This window comes from Podarcis gaigeae (genome assembly GCF_964106915.1).
Source record: "Podarcis gaigeae genome assembly, chromosome: 1".
Classification (NCBI taxonomy): Eukaryota; Metazoa; Chordata; class Lepidosauria; order Squamata; family Lacertidae; genus Podarcis; species Podarcis gaigeae.
Genome location: NC_139678.1, coordinates 78660258 through 78682707, shown reverse-complemented (window position 1 = coordinate 78682707; position 22450 = coordinate 78660258). Strand labels below are relative to the sequence as shown.

Below are 22450 nucleotides of genomic sequence, written 5' to 3'. Positions count from 1 at the left end.
GGGGGCTGAGGCTGAGGAGACATTGATGACAGTGATGGGTAGAACTTTGGAAGCAGAATTCTACTTTTGGCTTTGCCAGCATCACGTTTCTTTGGAGCAAGGTGAGTGTTGGCAAGAAAGAAAGGAATACAAGTGTGTTGTTGTACTGTTCTTCCTCTGATACCTCTGGATCCCCCCTTGTTTGAGAAGTGAGTGAGTGTCTCAAACAGCCCATACAATTATGTATAGTTCTGTTGGGAAATCCCCCATTTCCAATGGGGAGGGGTGTCCAGTTTTAGGAAAGGAAGAGGAGCAGGACTCTTTTGCACACTTTTTCATTCTTCTCATTTAGCTTCACAAGACTCTAGTTGTTGCTAGATTCCTGCCTGTCTATGGGTCTTATCATACATTTTTAAATAATCTAATTACCCATGTATGGTATGAACAAGTAAATATAATGTAGTGGTCAGAATTTTCTAAATGTTTTGGTAACTAATCAAAGCTCAAAATTTTATTCTCCTCCCTCCCCAGAAACAAGCTTTTAAGAATGTGCCACCATATGGTATTCATGGATGAATTTGAATATATAAGTACCATGATGACATTTTTGAACTGTGTCCCTATCGTTCTTCACTTTATACCAAAGTATTCTTCAACATTTATTATAGAACTAAAAGTGTGCAACTACTATTATCTGGCTTTGTATATAATGGAAGCATTATTTAAGGTACTGGCTATTCAAAGTATTGCAATATTTGTATTAACTGTATTTTTAATTATTGACTTTGTTGTTGTTGTTTAGTTGTTTAGTCGTGTCCGACTCTTTGTGACCCCATGGACCAGAGCACGCAAGGCACTTCTGTCTTCCACTGCGTCCCACAGTTTGGTCAGACTCATGCTTGTAGCTTCGATAACACTGTCCAACCATCTTGTCCTCTGTCGTCCCCTTCTCCTTGTGCCCTCCATCTTTCCCAACATCAGGGTCTTTTCCAGGGAGTCTTCTCTTCTCATGAGGTGGCCAAAGTATTGGAGCCCCAGCTTCACGATCTGTCCTTCCAGTGGACATATAATCATTATTAACTTACATTTTTACAATATGGAATTTGAATTTACTTGACCAAAAGTGTGAAATTGAAACTCTTGTTTCTTGGAAATATCACACCCTGCTCATTCTTTTTCTTCAGTTAATGTTCTGATTCTTGCTGTGGCTTAAAAGAAACAACTATAGTTGTGTTGACTGAGAGTTGATCCCGCTCCTCTCTTGATCACCTCCTGCAAGATCAGAGATGTCTGTGTATGAGGAGATCTCCATATTGACAGTCCCTTTTCCCATACACTCGAGTTGTGTGCAAAGCTGCCTGTGAACATTATTGCAGTCAGTGGAGCTCACACCCTCCCCATTAATTCTATTTGGTTAGGTTTATAGAATTGTGTTGTGTCTATGCTTTATGTTTGAAGACTTAGGAATAACTTTCCTCTGCTGTTGCCTCTACAGCAATTTAGAGAAGTACATAAAGGTTAATCGTAGACCTATTCTCCATGAATTTATTTAATCCCCTTTTAAGGTGGTCTAAGGTTGTGGCCATCTCAAAATCCTGTGGCAGTGAATACCGTACATTAATGTGGAGAGCACATCAGTGCTAGGTGAGACGAGAAGTCTACCATCCTGTTTCCCACAGTGGCCAACCTTGTGAACTTGTGCAGGGCCTGAAGATACTAGGCTCTCCAATTGTTGCTTCCCACCAGTAACTGGTACTGGTACTGGTTTTCATTCACCTTGTTTGGAGAAATTTTTTTGAAGCCCTTGTAAGTTCTTTGGGGGTTTCATTATGCTGAATAATTTGGCGTATTGCAAATTTGTCCACATCATGACTTATTCCATGTCTTTTGTGAACCAATTAAAAACATCAGTCCCCAATACAGAACGTTTTGAGGCTCCTCTTCTTACTACTAGTAATTGTTTTTATTATGTAAGGTGCTTTGAGAGCCCTGTAAATTGAGGAGTAAAATGCTTAATACACACAATGTTTGATGTCAATTAAATATTTGTTTTAAACAGGCTTTTGCAATGGGGAGGAACTACATCTTTTACCACTGGAACCAGTTTGATCTGATAATCATAGTAGTGGGAGTTGTAGATGTCATGATTATTAACCTCTTTAAAACACTCAGTACAACGTATCATATGATTAATACTATCAGGATATTTCGGTTTATTCGTGTTTTAAGAATTCTGCGGCTCTTTAAGGTAAAAAAAAAAAGATCATTTTTTCAGTAATGTGTTATGCTTTGTTAGTAGAAAACTATATTTTCTTCTGTGGTTCAGGAATTGGGTATTTTTTTGGATGGGGGGAGAACCTTCTGTTGACAGACAGGACTTCTAGAAAAAATGACATCGTTGGGAGGGGCTTTTCCTCAATTCCTATGAATGACTTCACTCAATTCCTAAGCTGCCTTGAGTCCATGTCAGGAAAAAAGGCAGGGTATAAATAAATATAATAATAATAATAATAATAATAATAATAATAATAATAATAATAATTCCCAGAGCAATCCTGCTTCACTAGAATGTAGCAGGCACTTGGCATGAGTTGTAGCTGAGCGTTTGTGACATTGTTTAAAAGCAGCTTATTGAATTTGTGGAAGATATGGTCCTATGGTCCTGGCTGGGTAATGTTGAAGGAGCTGTAATGGTCTGGTATGACCATTAACTGTGCAATACATGATATATGTATATTTTAATACATTATGTATTTCAGCTTGTGATACCTAGAACGATTTATTTATTGGAGAAGCAAATAAACAGACAGCTCACTTTCCGGTATGATATCGCTAAAGGATATGTTCAAGGTGAAGAAGATACAAATTGTTTAATTGGACAGATTGCTGGCCATGAGAGAGTTTATCAAGTGAGTAAATGACTTCACATTTTAAGCAGAAAATTACATCACTTGTGATACCATTCCTTAAAGCAGGGACGAGGAACCTGTGAAACCAGATGGACTACAGCTTCCATCATACCTACCCATTGGCCATACTGACTGGGGTGGTGGAGTGCAACAATATCTGAAGAGCCACAGGTTCCCATTTTCTGCTTTAAAGAGTCAATAATATATTTTAAGAAGAACTCTTCACAAGGGGATTACATGCTATTTTGTACTTGTAAAAAGCTCAGAGCACACAGAAGTAGTTCAGGCTAGTAGAATCTAAAAAAAAAATGAATGTAACAAGATCAAGATAAGAGAACTGAACCTTAACGAAACAGCTTGGTTTCCATCAAGCAACCACATTAATTTTAAGTACCATAGGGTGATGCCCTCTGAAGTAGTAGAGAGGACAGCCCCAAATAACGTGGACTGCTCAAAACTAAAGAAATGAATATCTTCTATTTAAATGCCCTTTTCCAAAGTTAAAGAAAAAATGGCTCCCTCCAATGGAACTCAGTTCAGATATAACACTTAGTTGTTAGGAAATGGGAATCATGCCACAGATTTCTCCCCTCCCCATATCTCACTGAAATGAACCAGCATTGCCTGGTGAGTATTGTAAACCATGGTTTGTATTCTAGCTGGAATCTGCTTTATAGTTGTCTTTATTTTAAGTGCTTTAAGCATTTAGGTTGTGGGCAAGAATAAAATCATACTTAAAAAATAAGTACAGAAATACATATGTACTATTAAAAATTGGTATAATTATTCATTAGTGGCTATAAATATATAATTACCTTTCAAGGAAACTCGAGTTCTGCTTAACATATAAGGTGTATTTTCTCCCTTTTTACAGGAAATACATAGAATATTGGAAATGAACAAACAAGAGGCTATGAAAGAGTTAGGTAGGAATTTAATGAGGTATACATTGGTGCCTCGGGTTACAGACGCTTCAGGTTACAGACTCTGCTAACCCAAAAATAGTACCTCGGGTTAAGAACTTTGCTTCAGGATGAAAACAGAAATCGTGCTCCGGTGGCACAGCAGCAGCAGGAGGCCCCATTAGCTAAAGTGGTGCTTCAGGTTAAGAACAGTTTCAGGTTAAGAACAGACCTCAAGAACGAATTAAGTTCTTAACCCAAGGTACCACTGTACATACAAATTGTTCTGGGTAGTTCTTGAGAAATAATTTATACTTATTTAATTCCAATTTCCAAAACTTTATAAAATTCTGAGGAAAATTTAAAGTCCTAAGATATTGTATTTATTATTAAGACTGCTCCTGCTCCTCTTGAATTCAGGAAACAGGCAGGGTTTTTTTGAAATGGGGTTACTTACAGCATAAGTAAACAGCAAAGGGGATCATTGTGGCAAACAGTATTTTCAGGCAAGAAATGTTTGATCCCAACTCAACTGAAAGAAAATTGTTTAGGTAACTAATATTTTAATTTGTTTTAGGGTTAATGCAGCGTGATTATCCAGAGATTGTCACAGGCGTGAAAACCAAACAAGCAGTCCAAACAGTGCTAAACACAGCTTCTGAAACTCTAAAGTTTATGATATCGGGAGGAATTGTTGACAAAACTGAAGGTGCTGAACTACATAAGGTAATTTTTAAAATCCACACCTATGTATATATCTGTGCCTAACTATAACTGTATCACCATATCTTTCATTAGTAGATTAATGTCCTACTTTTTGACTAGAGTCTCCAAAGCAGCTAGGAAAACCCTCCTGGAGCACTGCTAAAACAGCCCCACTAGAGCAGGAGCTGCAACAAAAGTTCCTTTCCACAGTGCAGTTGCTGTAAGTTGACTCTGTTGCAATTGGCATAGGACTGACTGTGTATACATGTGTATACAACTTACACGTATATTATGAGAAAGCAGAAAGTAGCAGTGAAAAACAAGTCAGGCAGAGTATACGTGTACATTACAAAATACACAGTTGAGATCAAAATGGAGTCAGGGCTCAGGACTAGCATCCTTTCCCATCAGCTACATGACAAAGAAAAAAGACTGAGCTCTGAGCATGGAGGAGGTAGTAAGGATTATTTTCCCATTGTTACTTTTCTTGCTAGGGCAAGCAAAGGATGTGACCTCACAGAATGCCCTCTCTAGGAATTTACAGGGAGGGACTCCATGTGTCTTAACCCTTTGCTTACTTAGCAACACATGACGTTTTATTTTCGCTGCAATCATTTCCCACAGTTCTGGACTAGTTTCTGTAGATTGTAAGATTACTTTTCTTCTTTAGATGATTCTAATTAAAAAACAACAGCTTGCAACACTTCCATCTACAATTGCACCTCCTACTGCACAAGAACTTCTGCGTAATGTCATTTGGCTACAGAATGACAAAAAACAGGTAGAATACATCCAGGTAAGCATTGTCATAAAACATATTTCTATGCTTAAAAATAGTCTGTGTCTTATTTATACAGGGCCCCAAGAATGTAGATCCTTCATTCCATGGGAGATTTCCGATCCTGCTCCACTCATCAGGAGCTACCTGGCCGACTGGCCAGCCAGCCTTGCATCCGTGCATTGAATTTGTCATCTGAATATGATCTGTTATCTCAGAATCCAAGGCTCGTCAACCCACTCTTTTTACTCTTGCACAATTACTACTCCTTGATTTTGATGTGTAATATTTTTCATTTGTCCGGTGCAGTCAGATTGTACACAGAGAGAGCTTATACATTCAGATTCAAAGGAATGTAATGCATCATTATGTGTGTCAACCAACATTTATTTCCAAAACCCATCCCTATTCATTGCTTTCTACAACCTCACCTCCCATCTTCTGAAAACTGCTGCTGCTTTAACAAAAAAAAGAATCATTTTTTCTTCATTCTCACTTCCTGTGATACCTTGGCCTTACAAAGATAGAATATCTTCATGTGAGATGACCACTTTTTCTATTTTTCCCATTGGAATCTCCTACCCTGACCAGTGTGCTGGGAGCTCCTGTCCCCACCCATCTCTCATGAATGTGTGATTTTCTTATTTACTCCCTATGTTTGACTATGTGTTTGGAACCCTGCCCTGGGATAAGGGGAGCTGTTTTTGAGGGGTGATTTTTGAATGGGTAACATGACACCCTTCTCCAATGTCTCATCTTATCAAAATGACAATCTTCTGGCGGTTTTTTTTGTTTTAAATTTTTAGAATTTTTTATGCATATTTGTGTATACTGTCTAATTTGTCCCTCAGTTTTTCTCTTATATAAATATGTCAGTATTTCTGTTTAACCTTTAATCAATGTGAACATTTTGTAGGCTTTGTATTTCAATTATCTATTTGTTATTTGACATTTTAATGAATAATGATGAATAGGATTTCAAGATGTCTAACTTTCTGAACCCAAATATTGGTTAATTTTTCACTGCCTCAAACCAGATACTGTTGTCTCTCTCAAGTGTTATGTTTCCATTTCTCAAAACATCTTTGTCGTAGATTTGCAAAGTTTTGATCAGTTTCCTGTAGATTGGAAAACACAATGAATGACTACTGTTAATGACATTTAAAAGTTATGCATTTCCAGACACACCATAAAACTACCACGCACATTTAAACTGTCTCTTTTACATATCTCACCTTTATGTTACATAGTCAAAATATTTTTAAACCTTTTATACTAAGATTAGTATATCCAATCAGTATTCCATTTGTTTATTTAAAACTTTTTAAATAAATTGAATGTATATTTGCTGATTCTTCAGGTGCCCATTATCTTTCTGCCCATTATCTTTCTCCCATATATCTATAAAACATCTTACACTGCAGTCTACTTATTATAAAATGTTGCTGTAAATAGTACTCCTTTGCTGTCCTCCCAAAGTAAGTTTTCAGAAATATCTTAAGAAATCTTAAAATATTTATGTTCCCTCATTTTGTTGGCATACTTAATAATGTACTGTGTGTCTTATGCTCTGTAATACTTTCTATACCATGTTCATTTATTTGCTATTTTCAGAGAAAAGCAAAAATTCTTTTTTATGATTATGGAGATATGATATGTGAGGAAGGTGAATTACCACAAGGAATCCATTTAATTGTATCAGGAATGATAAAGGTAAATGATAGTTATAGACAAAATACCTGAGCAAGATAAATAACTGGCAAGAAAATAGGGACATCACAATGGTGGAGAAAATTATACTAAATATAATTTATAACTTTTTACTGCAAGTCTTTAGCACACTTTTCTTGACTTTAACTTTTTATAGGGATATATATGGTCACGACTGTTATTTTTTTATCTGCTTTTGCAGCTGTAACATAAATAGCACCTTTTTGTCACTTTCACCACCAACCTATAAACCTGTAAATGGATTATGTGGGGAAATCAATTGTCCACATCCAGTTTTACCTCATGAGAGAAATTCCACACAGGTTGAAATATTCAAGTTGCTACGTTCATATGAATAAGATTTTCCTTTCACCTATTGCCCAAATATAAAGCTTTATATCCTTGCTGTCACCAACAGGGAAAGGGAGAAATTGCCAGGTAAATGCTCCTGTACATTTATTTGAGACTGTGAATGTCCCTTGCCCTCCATGTGCTCCTCAGCCATTATTTCTCTTGTTGGCAATGCGTAAAAAGTCCCAATTCTTAGGAGTCCTTTTGGACTATCACAGTCACAAATCAGAAAAGGGTTTTTCCCTTTCTTTTCTCAGACGCATAAGAACCACAAGAAGAGCCTGCTGGATCAGGTTGACAGCACATCTAGTACAGCATCCTGTTCTCACAGTGGTCAAACAATTGCCTGTGGGAAGCCAGCAAGCAGGATTTGAGCACAAGAGCACTCTCCCCTCCTGCAGTTTCCAGCAACTGGTGTACAGAACCATTGCTGCCCCCAGCTGTGAAGGCAGAGCATAGCCACCATGGCTCACCGTGACTAGTAGCCATCAGTAGCCCTGTCCTCCATGAATTTGTCTCATTCTTTTTTAAAGCCAACCAGTTGGGTGGTTATCTCTGCTGCCTATGGGAGTGAGTTCCATAGTTTAGCTATGTACTGCATGGAGAAGTACTTCATTTTATCTGTCCCAAGTCTTCCAACATTCAGCTTCGTTGTATATCCACAAGTTCTCATGTTAGGAAAGAGGGAGAAAAACTTTCCTCTGTTCACTTTATCCATGGTTCTAGATTCAGGTAGGTAGCCGTGTTGGTCTGACGCAGTAGAAATATATAAATAAATAAATAAAAATTGTCCAGTAGCACCTTAGAGACCAACAGTTGAATAATGTGCAATTTTATTTTGGATTTTATCCCCGTACCAGATTATCTGCAGATTGGGAAAATCCAAATTTAGCAGGGGGGAAATGTGGGCCTATACTTGGATGAGAAGGTTGGCTTGTGGCCATTGCAAAATAATAATAATAATAATAATAATAATAATAATAATAATACACAAACAGCTTCAAATCTAAACTCCGATGTAGATGAACCCATTAACTGGCTACAGTGATGCATGCTCTTATCACCTACCTGAATTATTTAAAAATTCATTTACGTTTTGGTTTCTTTGAGGAAACCATTAACCCCCATACATTATGTGCCTTCTCATGCACTTCATTGAACATCAGATCCTGCTCTGGGTCCCTCTGCTAATTGAAGTTCGGTGGCTGGACACAATGAACAAGGTCTTTTCAGTTGTCCTGATTCTTTGCAATGAGCTCTGAGCAGCCATAGGATTGCATCCTTATTTCCAGTATAGAGGTGTTCTTACAACAGTTGTATGAATTTAGACAGACGAGCCCAATATCATTTTTGCCTGATCATCCCTCTTTCTCCAGTTTTTGCCCCAATTCTCATGGTATGTCTTACATTGCTCCCTGTCCCAGCCCTTACAAGCTTCACAGATGCCTCTGGCCTCTTCTGAGCTTGAACAGATACTTCATGTTGTAATTCAACCTCTTACCTAGTGGCCTTCTCAGCTGTCCCTTCCTGTTGCTCCTGTTAATAAAATCAGTCATATAGGAATAGAAATAGCTTTGAATAGGATTTTTAAAAACTGTTCAAATCCCCAGAATACTGAAGCTGCTATGTTTCCAATTCCAAAACTCATGTATTTTTGGAAACATCCAGTGATATCTGCCTGCTTGCACAATGGCACTTCCAGTTTCTCCGTTTCCCCTCCCCACTCCTGGTCATCCCTAAAATCTGTACCAGAGTGTCCCACAGTTCTCTGAAGCAAATTTTGGGAGCATACGGGGAAAGAGAGAAGCGAGTGGGTTCCTTTCATGAGTGACTGTCCACTTGCACCATGTTGGATCTCACTCTTAGTAAATATAATTTTTCAAAAATATCAAAAACTATTTTGACATATAAACAGCAGAAGAGTCAATATGGAGCTTAACATCCTGTTATATTTCAAAGTATCTTTTATTGTGGCTAAACAATGGTCAGAATTGTTCCCTCGTCTTTGTATGCTAATTTATACCACAGTGTTCAACATATGTTTATTGCATGAAAAAGTGGAACACGTGCGCACACACAACTTATATTAAATCTTCACAGGCTTTTCTTTGTTGCTTTCCTCTCCTCCTAATTGTCATAATGTCTTGGCTTAAGTAATGATAGCAATTTCGTCTCCCCCTCATATACAGCTTTCAGATAAAAAGGACAAAATACCTTAGTTCACCTCAGCAGGAAAAAAATAGTAAAATAACAGTAAATTACTTTTAGACTTTCATCACCTAATTTTTTGCTTTGCCTGGAGAAGTCTTTTTCCTCCTCAGCTTTTCTGAATTTATAATAATAAAGAAGGTTATGATTAATTTGCGGATAAAGTAACCTTTCTACAAATGTACCCTACTCAATAAATGAACAAGCTGCTTACATTAATTAAAGTAATGTCATCCTGTGCCCAAATTGCTTGTGCTAATAAGGCAAATTGGCAACAGCAAGCATTAAGCGTGATTAGTCATATGTATCTAATGTCATCACCAGTGCCTATAATTGTCTGCATAGAGAGAATTTCACATCTGTTTTAAATCATTTGTATGGTCTCTGAAAATGATGTTCATTCCTGTATTACATGAAATACATTCTTCAGATCTTGTGTTGCATCATAAAATTGGTTCATAATTTAAAACACAAATTACTGGATACTGAAATGGATAGTACTTTTATTTAGACCTATAGCCTGCTAAATGCTCAGGAATTCCAAGTAGGTAGTAACTTTATAAAATAAGACCAGCGAGACAAGAGTTAAGAAATTCAGCTATATGTGAACTATATGCTTATCCCAAGCCTGCCAGACCCCATAGGGAAATTGTCAGTAATAGTGGTAAAAGTTCCATCAGCTGTGGTGCTGAAGGAAGTATTCTCTTTTTTATACAGTGGTACCTCAAGTTACAGACACTTCAGGTTACAGACGCTTCAGGTTACAGACTCCGCTATAGTACCTCGGGTTAAGAACTTTGCTTCAGGATGAGAACAGAAATTGTGCAGCGGTGGCGCAGCAGCAGCGGGAGGCTCCATTAGCTAAAGTGGTGCTTCAGGTTAAGAACGGACCTCTGGAACGAATTAAGTTCTTAACCTGAGTACCACTGGCAGCCCTGTTCAGGGAAGTTTTTAATATGTGACATTTTAGTGTATCTTTCATCTTTGTTGGAAGCCGCCCAGAGTGGCTGGGGAAACCCAGCCAGATGGGCGGGGTACAAATAATAAATTATTATTATTATCACTGTACATCATTGCTTAACAGGTTGTAGTGCTTGGAAACAGTAAAGAACACTCCAGTTTGCTGGTAGTAGTTGTGCACAAGAGAGAGACATGCCTTTGCAGGAGTATCTGCTAGAGCTGGGCAAGGCCTCTCTGATTTGGTTTGGGGCAGTGTAGTTTAGTCGTTTAGTCATGTCCGACTCTTTGTGACCCCATGGACCAGAGCACGCCAGGCACTCCTGTCTTCCACTGCCTCCTGCAGTTTGGTCAAACTCATGTTGATAGCTTCGAGAACACTGTCCAACCATCTCATCCTCTGTCGTCCCCTTCTCCTTGTGCCCTCAATCTTTCCCAACATCAGGGTCTTTTCCAGGGAGTCTTCTCTTCTCATGAGGTGGCCAAAATATTGGAGTCTCAGCTTCAGGATCTGTCCTTCCAGTGAGCACTCAGGGCTGATTTCCTTCAGAATGGATAGATTTCATCTTCTTGCAGTCCATGGGACTCTCAAGAGTCTTCCCTGTTTGGTGCAGATATGTTTGGACTCACAGCAACCTGATTCAGAGTCCAAATCAAGATTCAGAAATCTGAATCTTGCACTCCCCATTGACTTGCATTGGGAACCCAAAATGGTAATCCCCCCCCCATAAGTGCATGAAAATTGTAGATGTATTAGCCCCTTAAAAGAAAATTTACTCTGCTAGATCTCAGACATATAGATCCAGTGTGTTTCATGCTAGCTATGTTTAAAGTTTGCACTGTTTTTAACATTTTGAAAAAAATAATTGAGTGCTCAAGCCTGCCAAATCTCATGCACCAGTTTTGCTTGCTCTATTAAGATATTTTTTTAAAAAAAAAAATTGATTAAAGGGTGCAACTCCGTCTCTCAGGCACCTAAGTAAAAAAAAACCAGACAGACACCCTAGCCAGAACATCTCCCAAGTGCAGAGCTGAATTACTTCACTGAAAGACAGTGAGGAAGATCCTTCTGTACGTGGATACAAAGCCTGACATTAAAGAACAGAATTTGGGGTGTAGATGTTGGAAAACAGTAGAAAAGTCAGGAAATTAGATATGCCCATATCTGTTTACAGTGTCCATTTCAAATTTTGTGTGGGAGGCCAGTGCCCGAAGAACTTGGAGGGCTTTGGTGCATTGTGCATATGTATGCACAGGAAATCAACATATTTTTAAAATAGAACTGGAAACTAAGGGAAATACAAACATTTTCTGTCAGCCAACCCAGAAGTCTCCCAAATGGTCACACGTCCCCCTCTGATTCATAGTGGGCAGCCATGTTGGACTTCATTTTACCTATTTTTTAAGTCTTTGGCAGCCCCACTACTCTCTATGGAGGTACAGATATCACTGCTGCTGAGGAAGACTTGCAATGTGAGAAACAGTTGACTCAGCTCAAATCTTCCCACTGTGCAGTCCAGAGATACATCATAATGATGTTCTTATGGCTCTAGCATAACCTAATTTTGGAATTGGAGCAGGAGGGTCATGTACCTTCTGTTAAGCACAAGATCTCCAATTGAACAATCTTATATAATGAGTTACATAAGACAAATACAATCTAACTTCATAAAAAGGAGCTAAAGAATTTAGCCAAAAGTATGAAAGCCACCATTTGATAGCAAGCAGAACATGTTTCAGAGATGGCTAGCTGGTGTTACCAATGTATCTACATATGTGTTTAAACAGTGCAAGAAATGTGAATCTTGACATGGTCAGCATTTACATGTAGTTGCATTTGTGTGAGAAGAGAAATAAAGATGTATTTATTATTTTTAAGTAAACTTCAATGAGTTCCTTTTGAACACAGTATGACTTACCTCAGCATTAACATGTATAGAATTGCAGTCTTAGTATTGTACTTTTCTGAAAATGTAGCAAGTGTAGATTTTGAAAGCTATTACTGGAACAAGGGTGGAATTCACGTAGCGCTCAGGCAGTCTTCCCATCAGTGTAAGGATTTCTTCTTGCGCGATGTAACATCCTCCTCCCCATCCCCTTCACCCCTCAACTCTGCTCTAGTGTCCCCCATGCCCTCTGGAGCAGATCTGGGTACAGCATGGGGTGAGAGCAGGGAAATCCCATTGGGTATGCAGAAGTCGTTTTGCCTGTGCAATTATTCAGTTGAATGCTGCTAAAGATCTCCAGCAGATCTTACTTTTTTCTATCTGAGATTAAATATTGTTTTCCTTCCTTTAAAAATTGTTTACTAGCTTTCTGGTTCCATTCCTCGTTATGGAGTTAGCAAAGAAGCTTTTAAAGAAATTCGTGCACGTCTTCCAATCACTTCCTATACAGACTACCTGGTTGCTGGGGCTATAATAGGAGAACTCAACTGCTTGACGAAGCAAGAAATGGAGTATAGCGTTACATGTGAAACTGCTGTGCAGGTTGGAGAATTCTGCTTTCCAATATGTTACATCAAATTCATTTTGCTTAATAATTGGCAATAGATTTAAACTAGAGCGGAAGTGAAATTCTGTGTATTAGTGAAACCTGGTTTTTTACATTTTAATCCAGTTTTGAATTTGGGGAATTCTTACAAATTTTGTCTTACAACATGAGAACATAATCAGCATTCACTTCTCACTGTGGCCAACCAGATGACTATGGGAAGCCCACTAGGAGGACATGAGGACAGTAGTACTTTCATGCTCTTGATTTCCAGCAACTATTATTCAAAGGTGTATTGCATCTGACACTGGGGGTAAGAATGGACTTCAAGACTAGCTGACAGTGACAACCTTATTCTCCATGAGTTTATGTAATCCCCTATTAAAGCAGTGCAAGCTGATTGCCATCACTACATCTTGTAGTAGCAAATCCCATAAATTTTTCTATGTGCTTTGCGAAGTAGCATTTCCAATTTTCTATCGTGAATCTTCCAACATTCCGCTTAATTGGATGATCCCCTAGTAATATGAGAGAGAAACATTTTTTCTCCACATGGTGATAATTACCAGAGTTAAAGGAATGATGGGAATTATGGTACAACATCTGGAGGGTGCCACTTGGTTATCCCTACTGACATGAAAGTTGGGGAAATGGACACAACAGCAAAAGCAGCTAATGAAATTTTGAATTTAGGCTTAAAACAATAAAAACTTTGAACCGAGTCAAATTAGAACTGTATACAAGAGTGGAAGATCTTGAAAATCGCAGCAATCAACCTGAGAATCCTGCATTTAATCAGAAGAGGTTTCTAGTGAAGTAACAGAGCTGTATGAAAGCAGCCATTAAAAGCATCTGCAAAAGCAAAGTGTATTGTACATAGAAGCAGAAATTACCAGGCAATGTATTTTTCTTTTTAGCAGAAAGGAAAGATTTGGAGCATAAACATAAGTAATGTAACTATGTACAGTTAATAGACAAAAGGAAAGGATTGGAAACGCTGGAAATTATGCTGTGGAGAATAGCAATAGTGATTCAGGACCTTACCTTCAGTGGTGGCAGCACTGCAGCGACAGCAACAGTGATTTGATCTACTGTAGCACCTGCCTGCAAGCCACCCACCATCTTGATAGTCCCACAATGCCTGAGTGCAGCTGTATCCAGAGGTTATTGCTGATGGGATCCAAAGAATCACACAGCTACCTCCATTCATCAAAGAGGTGTTTGGGTTTCCTACACAGTGACCCTCTATTCTAGGAGGCAAACTGCTTTTGAAATTGAGGAGACGTAGCAATATCCTCACTGGGCATGCCTAACATTTTTGTAAGCCTTTGAATCCCAACTACCAAGAGGAATCCTGACAGCAGAAACAATTGTCCCATTGCTATAATGTTCAAATTGGCCCCAGCAGGGTATGGTTTAAAGCAGCAACTTTTCTCTCGTGCGATAATTCTTAAGAAATTTAATTTAAATACAGAAATGTCTCTTTCCCCCTAGGAATATATAATTTAAATGAAATGTAACAAGAATTTTAATTGTGCAGAATTTATCTTCTTTCTTAGAATGTAGCACTCAAAATGTTTGGAAATATGCAAACACCGTTGCTTTGATTAAAGGTTATCATTTCTCATTTTCTTGCTTTGTTTTTTCAGACATGTTTTATCTCTATAGATGATTTGCTAGAAGCTTTTGATAAGTTTTTGGAACCCCCCTCCCTAGAATATAAAATATGGCTGAAACTTGCTCTTGATATCGCTCTCAGAACTTTCAAGGAAAACCTTCCTAACCAGGTAGGCACATGTGTTCTTGCATGTGTAATACGTAATACATTTCTGTGTTGTCTGCAGTCACACACACAAAAACAGTTTAGAAATCTACATCTTAAATTTATGTGAGACAATTAGGCATATTTAATTGGTCAGTATTTTACCAATTTTGCAGTGAGTGGCTCCTCCCACTAAAATCAGGCAAAATCACCCTAGTGAGGGTGAATTTTGGAGAATGTGTAGAACAGGCATAGGCAAACTCAGCTCACCAGATGTTTTGGGTCTACAACTCCCATCATCCCTAGCTAATAGGACCAGTGGTCAGGGATGAGGGGAGTTGTAGTCCCAAAACATCTGGAGTTTGCCTATGCCTGGCATAGAAGGTGGACACCAGAAGAAAAGCCAGTTCAGGTCAGGGCTCAGAGCTGAACATAGGGAGACTTGATGCTGTTGGACAGAAGCCCCCAGAGGAACCTTCTGGACCACTAAGACCTATCGGGCCAGACCCCAGACTCTAGAGGAACCTTCCCTGAGCCTGAAGAACCAAAAGCTTCATAGTGCACATTGTCAATCCAGCAGTGTAAGGAGTGTACCACGAGGGAGGCTTTGGATCAGAGGAGTGTCCCCCTTCAGGTCAGAGGGTTCACCCTCTTAAGGTGCTGAAGTTTTCTGCAAGGGGGTGGAGCCTAGAGGACGTCCACTCCCAGTCTTCATTGGAACATGTTGCTCACTTGGATCTATCTGTGGTCCAGCAACCTTTTTATTCTCACAACTCTGAAATAGGTTGGGCGGAGATACTGTACTGGCCAAAGGTCATCCATCCTCAGTGAGCTTCATGACTGAATGGGGATTTGAACCTATTGTCTCCCCAGTTCTATTCTATACTGGATTATCTAGAGGAGTTAGACCATGACTTTTGTTGTTATTGTTTAGTCGTGTTCGACTCTTCATGACCCCATGGACCAGAGCAGGTTTGATCTTCTTGCAGTCCATGGGACTCTCTAGAGTCTCCTCCAGCACCATAATTCAAAAGCATCAATTCTTCAGCGATCAGCCTTCTTTATGGTCCAGCTCTCACTTCCATACATCACTACTGGGAAAACCATAGCTTTTACTATACGGACCTTTGTTGGCAAGGTGATTAATTCATAACTTGCTTACGGTTGTTGGAATTGCAGCTTAATACTAGAAAAAAGCATAACTTCAATCAACTATGGTGTTTGAACTGAAATGTTGATTGGCATTAAAATGTCTAAAACTGACATACAATAAAGGGAAAGTAAAATGGAATACGTGAATTTTTTTGTCTTGGATTAAATAATTGGGTTAATACGATGGCACACCAAGGTTGTTACACATAGTAGGTAACTAACTGAATTGTTGTTACAGCTGAAATGGTGTAATCAAGGTTGTGTAGGGGTGTGGATTTGTTTGCTCATCATTTTAGATTGTCTGACTGGATTGTTGTGTAAAACTTCCATTTTAAACTTTGTTAATAAAAGTGGTCTAAACCACTGAGCCTCTTGGGCTTGCCAATCAGAATGTAGGTGGTTTGAATCCCCACGACAGGGTGAGCTCCCGTTGCTTATTCCCAGGTCCTGCCAACCTAGCAGTTCGAAAGTACGCCAAAAAGTGCAAGTAGATAAATAGGTACCACTCCGGTGAGAAGGTAAACGGCGTTTCCGTGCACTGCTCTGGTTTTGGTGTTCCATTGCGCCAGAAGCGGCTTAGTCATGCTGGCCACATGACCTGGAAAAACTGGCTGCAGACAAATGCCCGCTCCCATGGCCTTTAAAGCGAGATGAGCGCCACAACCCCAGAGTCTTCTGTGACTGGACTTAACTGTCAGGGGTCCTTTACCTTTACCTTTTTAATAAAAGCATAATGAGGGGATAACTAAGTAGAATACATTCAAAACTATCAACTTGAAAACTAACTGCTTATGCTGGGCAATCTTTTACATAATTTACTTGCTTAGCGAACAGGCCAAGGAAATAATGAAGGTAAGTACACATACCTCCATTTACCAAGTCATATTGTCATATGCAACAGTATAAAACAGAAAGCCTAACAGCACCACTAAATAAAATGTAAATATAGACTTACCAATGCTAGACTGATTATCTTTGAGCTATTTAAAGTTTAAGCCACTATACTCATATCATATTTCAACTTCTATAAACAATTGCAGAAACTGTATCATATGACTTTTCATTGTAGGACTGGAATTACAAGATGTGTGTGCAACTTTCTAATATTTATTTGCTGGATGTACCAAACCACACCAAATGTGACATTTTTGATGGGAGTATGGATGAGGTCATTCTTGTACACGGAACTGTTCTAGATTGTCAACTAGGGCAGCGTTACTATGCACCATTTCTTTTACCTAAAACCTGCCATCAGGTAAGGATGTTTGTACTCTAATTCATAGTATATCTTCAGCACTGGAAAGAGGGGAAAGATGAGGAAAAGAGTAGTCTTTGGTGTTCCCAAGTATTTTTTAAACAAAATAAAATGGTTACCAGAGCTGTTCTATTTTAGTGTTACATTGGGACAGTTGTTGGCTTGTATGGAATAAATAAACACACACACACACACACACACACACACACACCAATTTAGAAAACAGCTTGGATAAGGAACTTGTGTCACTATTAGTTATATCATCGATATCTTTGAATGAATGTTCACAACACGTGTTAAACTACAATCCCTAGATTGCCTTTCATTGCAACATTAACTTCCCTCAAAAAAGCTATTATACATGAGGTCCTCTAATACACAGAAAAATACTGTATTTGCCGTGACACAGGTAGGACTATGCATGCAGGTAAGCCAGTTTCTGCATCTACATCCTTAGCTGTATCTGGTACATAGAAATGTGCTTCCTGCCACTTGATAGCAGCCACAGCTACTTTGTAGTGTGTTCTAGGGTTTGAATCTGCATGCAAAAATGCATGCTGTTGTAAACATAGTTAGATTGAGGGCATAATGTTTTCTGTGATTTTCTAAAATATAAGGTAAAGGTAAAGGACCCCTGACAGTTAAGTCCAGTCGCAGACGACTCTGGGATTGCAGCGCTCATCTCGCTTTACTGGCTGAGGGAGCTGGCGTTTGTCCACAGACAGTTTTTCTAGCGAAACCAGAGCAGTGCACAGAAATGCTGTTTACCTTCCCGCCAGAGCAGTACCTATTTATCAACTTGCACATTTTGGCGTGCTTTTGAGCTCCTAGGTGGCCAGGAGCTGGGTCTGAGCAACGGGGGCTCACCCTGTCACGGGGATTCGAACCGCCGACCTTCTGATCTTCAAGCCCAAGAGGCTGAGTGGTTTAGACCACAGCGACACCTTGTCTCTAAAACACAGCAGTGGTATTTCCTGAAGGGAAAACATCTGGACCCCCACAACTTGAAAACTACTGCGCACGAAAATTAACAGCTGTACGTGTATTTGTCTTGGAAGACAATAAAATTTGTAAGAAAAGAAAAAAACATTTCACACCCGAAATTAAAATCCCTAGACCTTCTCCCCCACCTTTATTAATGCAGATTTTCTACTGCTGGGGAAATTAATAGATGTGAAAATGCCAAAGCCTATTTCAAAGTGGAATTTTTTTGAATTTGTTTCTGACATGTTATGTGTCATTTATTGAGTTGAGGGCTTCTCTCTTGTCATGCCCCTCAGTTCTGGTTTGTCACTGCTGAGCACATCTCAGCCATTTTATTTCCAGGAGCAGCCATGAGAAGATTGTTGCTGTGCCTTTCTCTGGCAACTGGAGGGATAGCATCAGTCAGGGAAGCTTGTGTGACAAAAATTTTACTTATCCACACACAAGAGGAAGTCATTAGCAGATTCAGAGGAAACTCAGGGTTTACAGAAGTACAAAACAAGGCTTTAGACAAAAATCCTAATTGGGGGAAAATCATAAAATTCATGAGAGTCTGGGGTACAAGGGTGAGATATCATGCTACTGCGTCTTGAGAAAATGTAGTAAGAGAGTATTTTGAAATATTAAGCCCAAACATGCCTCTTGATAATTTTGTGTGTTGAGAGGGTGAGTTGTGGCTCTCCTTATTGAGTATTATAAAAATTAAATTTAAAATTGTACTGAGCCATTATTGTGCTCAGCTTAATTTAACTTTTATGTAGAAGCTATGAAGAAGGCTGCTGCCTGGATGAGGTGTTATTCCATTTTGTATTTCAGATGAATTAATTTCAAAAATAACGATTACCATGGCAATATTCTAGGTACAAGGCACTGCATCATCAACAAAACTGCTGGTTGTACGAAGTTCAGAGCAAGGAGCACGAAAGAACCCTGCAGCATCTTCAAGCAGCACTGAGGGCCACTATCATTCATCTCGGCGACCTGGTATGAAACTCAAACTCTCAGCCATGCTGGAAGAGGAGAATGGAGCAGGGAGGGAGGACATAAAATTGGCAGTACTCATCATAGGAGTTGCATGGGAGATAGGAGGAATTGGCCAGAATTGCCTCCCCTCCTCTAGCGTGCCTCCTTTGTTGGATCTCAGTTCCTTTCATGAATGAAAGAAGCCTGCCCATTCCTAGATGGGACACACTGGATTCAGCCACAATAAACAGGATAGTTAAAGTCTTCTTACAGGAATTTAATTTCCTGTGAAAATTTACAAAATAACAGGCGAATGTAAACAAGATAAATTTGAAAAAGTTCTGTATTTTAATATTGTATAGGGTTTTTTCTAATTCCCCAAAATTCATGCAAGTTTTAAAGCCCTTTAAACTTTACAGCTGCCTTGGGACATGTTTTTGGAATGAATCTTTCCAGTCCAAGTACAATAAACTCTGATTTGGTAAGTATAAGTGTATATTAAATGTAAACCAAATTTGATTCTTACACCTTCAGTGTTGCTCCAAACCAAATAAGGATTTGGAGTTGCTTGCATGAAAGGCTCCTGTTTCCGTTCTTCCCCTTTTTCTTTGTTGCCTTCTATACCTGTAGGGGCATATGATATTATTTTTAATACAGCAGTCTCATGCAAGAGCAGTTCGGCGGAAAAGAAAGGGAGGGGTAAGGCAGCAGCAAGATGCATTTGTGCACCAGCAGAGTCACACCAGGGAGTACATTGCAAAGCTAATGTAGGGTCATTTCTTTAGTTAGAAGAACAGTGGGATAGAGGCAAGTTGAAATGTTTAATTCAGAGCAGGGTACTTTCTGGACACAATGTCAACATTTAACACACAATTCATTTGAGATAATAAATACATGAAATACCACATTTAGGAGGCAGGCATTATTCAAACTGGAAACTACTGCAGTGCTTGCTTATGCAAAGGGAATTCAAGCCAGCATGTTAAATTACTAAGACAATTGCTTATTTGTAATGGCAACTAGCAAAATTGAAATACTAGGTTTCTATAATGCAGGATGTGTAAACTTAAATAATTGAGCCTGCAATGCTATATGATGAATCTGTGCCCTCAGTGTCACTGGAGTGCAACTCTTGTTATCCCTGAGCATTAGCTGTGCTACCTGGGTCTAATAGGCGTTGGGAGTCCAACATCATCTAGGCAGCCACAAGTTTCCCACCCCTTCTATACTCCTGTACCTAGGAGTAAGACCACTGAACTCAGTGTGACTTACTCCACAGAATAAATGCAGGCATAAAAATTTCATAAAGTAGAATAATTGCAAAATATTCTTTGTGTTCTTAGTGACCAAAGTATCTAAAGTCTGGTAGTGTAGCACGGTTCTCTTTTTTGGGCTGTTAATAGGAGGCCTTCCATAAAATGAGACTGCCATCAACTGAATAGGTTGGACTAGATCAGAGGTAGTCAGCCTTTTTATAACTACTGCCCACTAATGCATCTTTCTTGATGGTAAAATTTCCTTACCACCCACCAGTGCTGCAGTAACATGTGCCGTAGAACCCCCTACCGCCCACCTGGAATCCTGAAATGCCCACTAGTGGGCGGTAGGGACCAGGTTGACTACCCCTGGACTAGATGGTCCTTGGGTCCCTTTCAACTCTACCCAAGTCTATGATTCCACCATCTGCTTTCCTGATAAGACTGCATAAGTAGCTGCAGTATGTTCCATCCTTGAGTTTTAGATATGTAGGGGAGAAACAAGAGAGACTGATTCAAAAGGTCCTGGTTCATCAACAATGTGGTAATTGATCAGTTTCAAATCTTTCATTTGGGTATATAAAAAAAGAGTCACACCTACTTAAATCTGATGGATCTCACTTCACTACCAGGTGGCTAGTCTGAAAATAAACAAGTGTCTAGTAATCTAGTAATTGTAATAATTCATTTATTAAATTAGATGTTTATTATACTGTATGGAAAATGTAGCTGAGACATTTGACCATGTAATTTTCTCTTTTACAGGAGTATACATATTTAAGCTCAAAAAACCCCAAAGTGAAAAAATAATGAGAAACACATGTCATGTTACAGCACCAGAGAGCAAGGATATGAGGTTTTGTAGAGAAACAAGCTTAAGTGTTAAATATCAGCTTGCTGATGGAGCCAGGTTTTTTTTATTAGTTAGCCTTTGTTCTGTGAAAGATTTAAAGTTATACAAAATTTGGCTTAGACGTAAGTGCTGGCAAAACAGCACTGTCCATGTATGCACACTAATCTAGACTGTTCAAACTGTTATTAGTTTATCTGATCTTATTTCAGCTGTTGTAATTTGTGTAATAAATTTTAAACTAATTTATGCCTCAATAGAATTCAGACAAACACAGCAATAACAATGCCCATTGATATTGTTTTCAGAATTATTTACCTTTTGATACATGCACAAGTCTGACTGTTTATAGCCACTGATGCTGGCCTCGTGAACAGTTACAAAGTCACATTGTCTACAACCACCACAAATATCCTTGGAGCAGATTGCTTTTAAAAGGAGTTAATATACATCACTTGAAAGTGTTTTCAGAAGGTAAACAAACTCTCTAAGAGAGGGAGGTATTTTGTGCCACTACGTATCATGAAAGCAAAAGGAAGCCATGCTCACTCCATGGGAGGGGGGAAGGCGTGCTCCTTTTAGGTACATCAGGATTCGGTAGTCATGAATTAATAGAAGAATTATTATTTTTAACAAGATGCATCCTGTAATTTAATTTAAAAAACAGATACTTTTAATCAACTCTGAAGCAAGGATAAACCATCAGCGCACGTTATCTCCCTGTTGTGCACACATGCACTAAAAAGATCCCAAGTAATCCGTTAAGTGGACTTTGTTGATCCTATAAATCTTTATTTGAAAGTAAATTCCACTGAGTTTAGGATTGTTACCTCAGACTTGCATCCTGAAAAGTATGAGCTGAATTCAATTCTAGCTTACTCCAACACTTTGAAAGGAACATACTGAAATGGAAAGTTTTCGTTTGTGTTTTATACAGCAAAAAGGGGCCTGTTCACTTACTACTCAGTGTGCGTGTGTGTGTGGGGGGGAATTAAAATTTGGAGATACTTAATCCTGCTCGTCACTTGGCAAAGTTTATCACCTGAAAACTTTGGTGTAATTACCTGGGATGCAGCTGCAACTAGTAAACATTTTCACTTTGCAAACATTTACAAGTTGGAGAACAATTTAGAAGAGTGGGAATACACCACACCTTTGATGATGAAATTCAATGTGGCATACAAGGTGCCAATACTCATAACTAACCAAATGAATTCCAGTTTCTTTGAAAAAAAG

At 38.9% G+C, this 22450-nt stretch overlaps 1 protein-coding gene across 5 annotated transcripts in view; it reads left to right on the top strand.

Moving 5' to 3' along the window:
• LOC310852501 (solute carrier family 9 member C1-like) overlaps window positions 1-21459 on the top strand; it is a 50417-nt gene extending 28958 nt beyond the window's left edge. For 2 of the 5 annotated variants that reach the window (XM_083756112.1, XM_083756114.1), the window contains 11 exons: window positions 511-706; window positions 2039-2227; window positions 2739-2888; window positions 3763-3814; window positions 4368-4516; window positions 5166-5291; window positions 6888-6986; window positions 12812-12988; window positions 14642-14779; window positions 16976-17161; window positions 19006-19369. In XM_083756112.1, the coding sequence (XP_083612238.1) occupies window positions 511-706; window positions 2039-2227; window positions 2739-2888; window positions 3763-3814; window positions 4368-4516; window positions 5166-5291; window positions 6888-6986; window positions 12812-12988; window positions 14642-14779; window positions 16976-17161; window positions 19006-19305 (1762 nt within the window). In that variant the 3' untranslated portion in view covers window positions 19306-19369. Of the gene's footprint in view, window positions 1-510; window positions 707-2038; window positions 2228-2738; window positions 2889-3762; window positions 3815-4367; window positions 4517-5165; window positions 5292-6887; window positions 6987-12811; window positions 12989-14641; window positions 14780-16975; window positions 17162-19005; window positions 19370-19527; window positions 19590-21129 lie in introns of those variants that run through there. The other 3 variants (XM_083756113.1, XM_083756116.1, XM_083756115.1) reach the window with 3 other exon arrangements.
• Window positions 21460-22450: the final 991 nt, after the last annotated feature.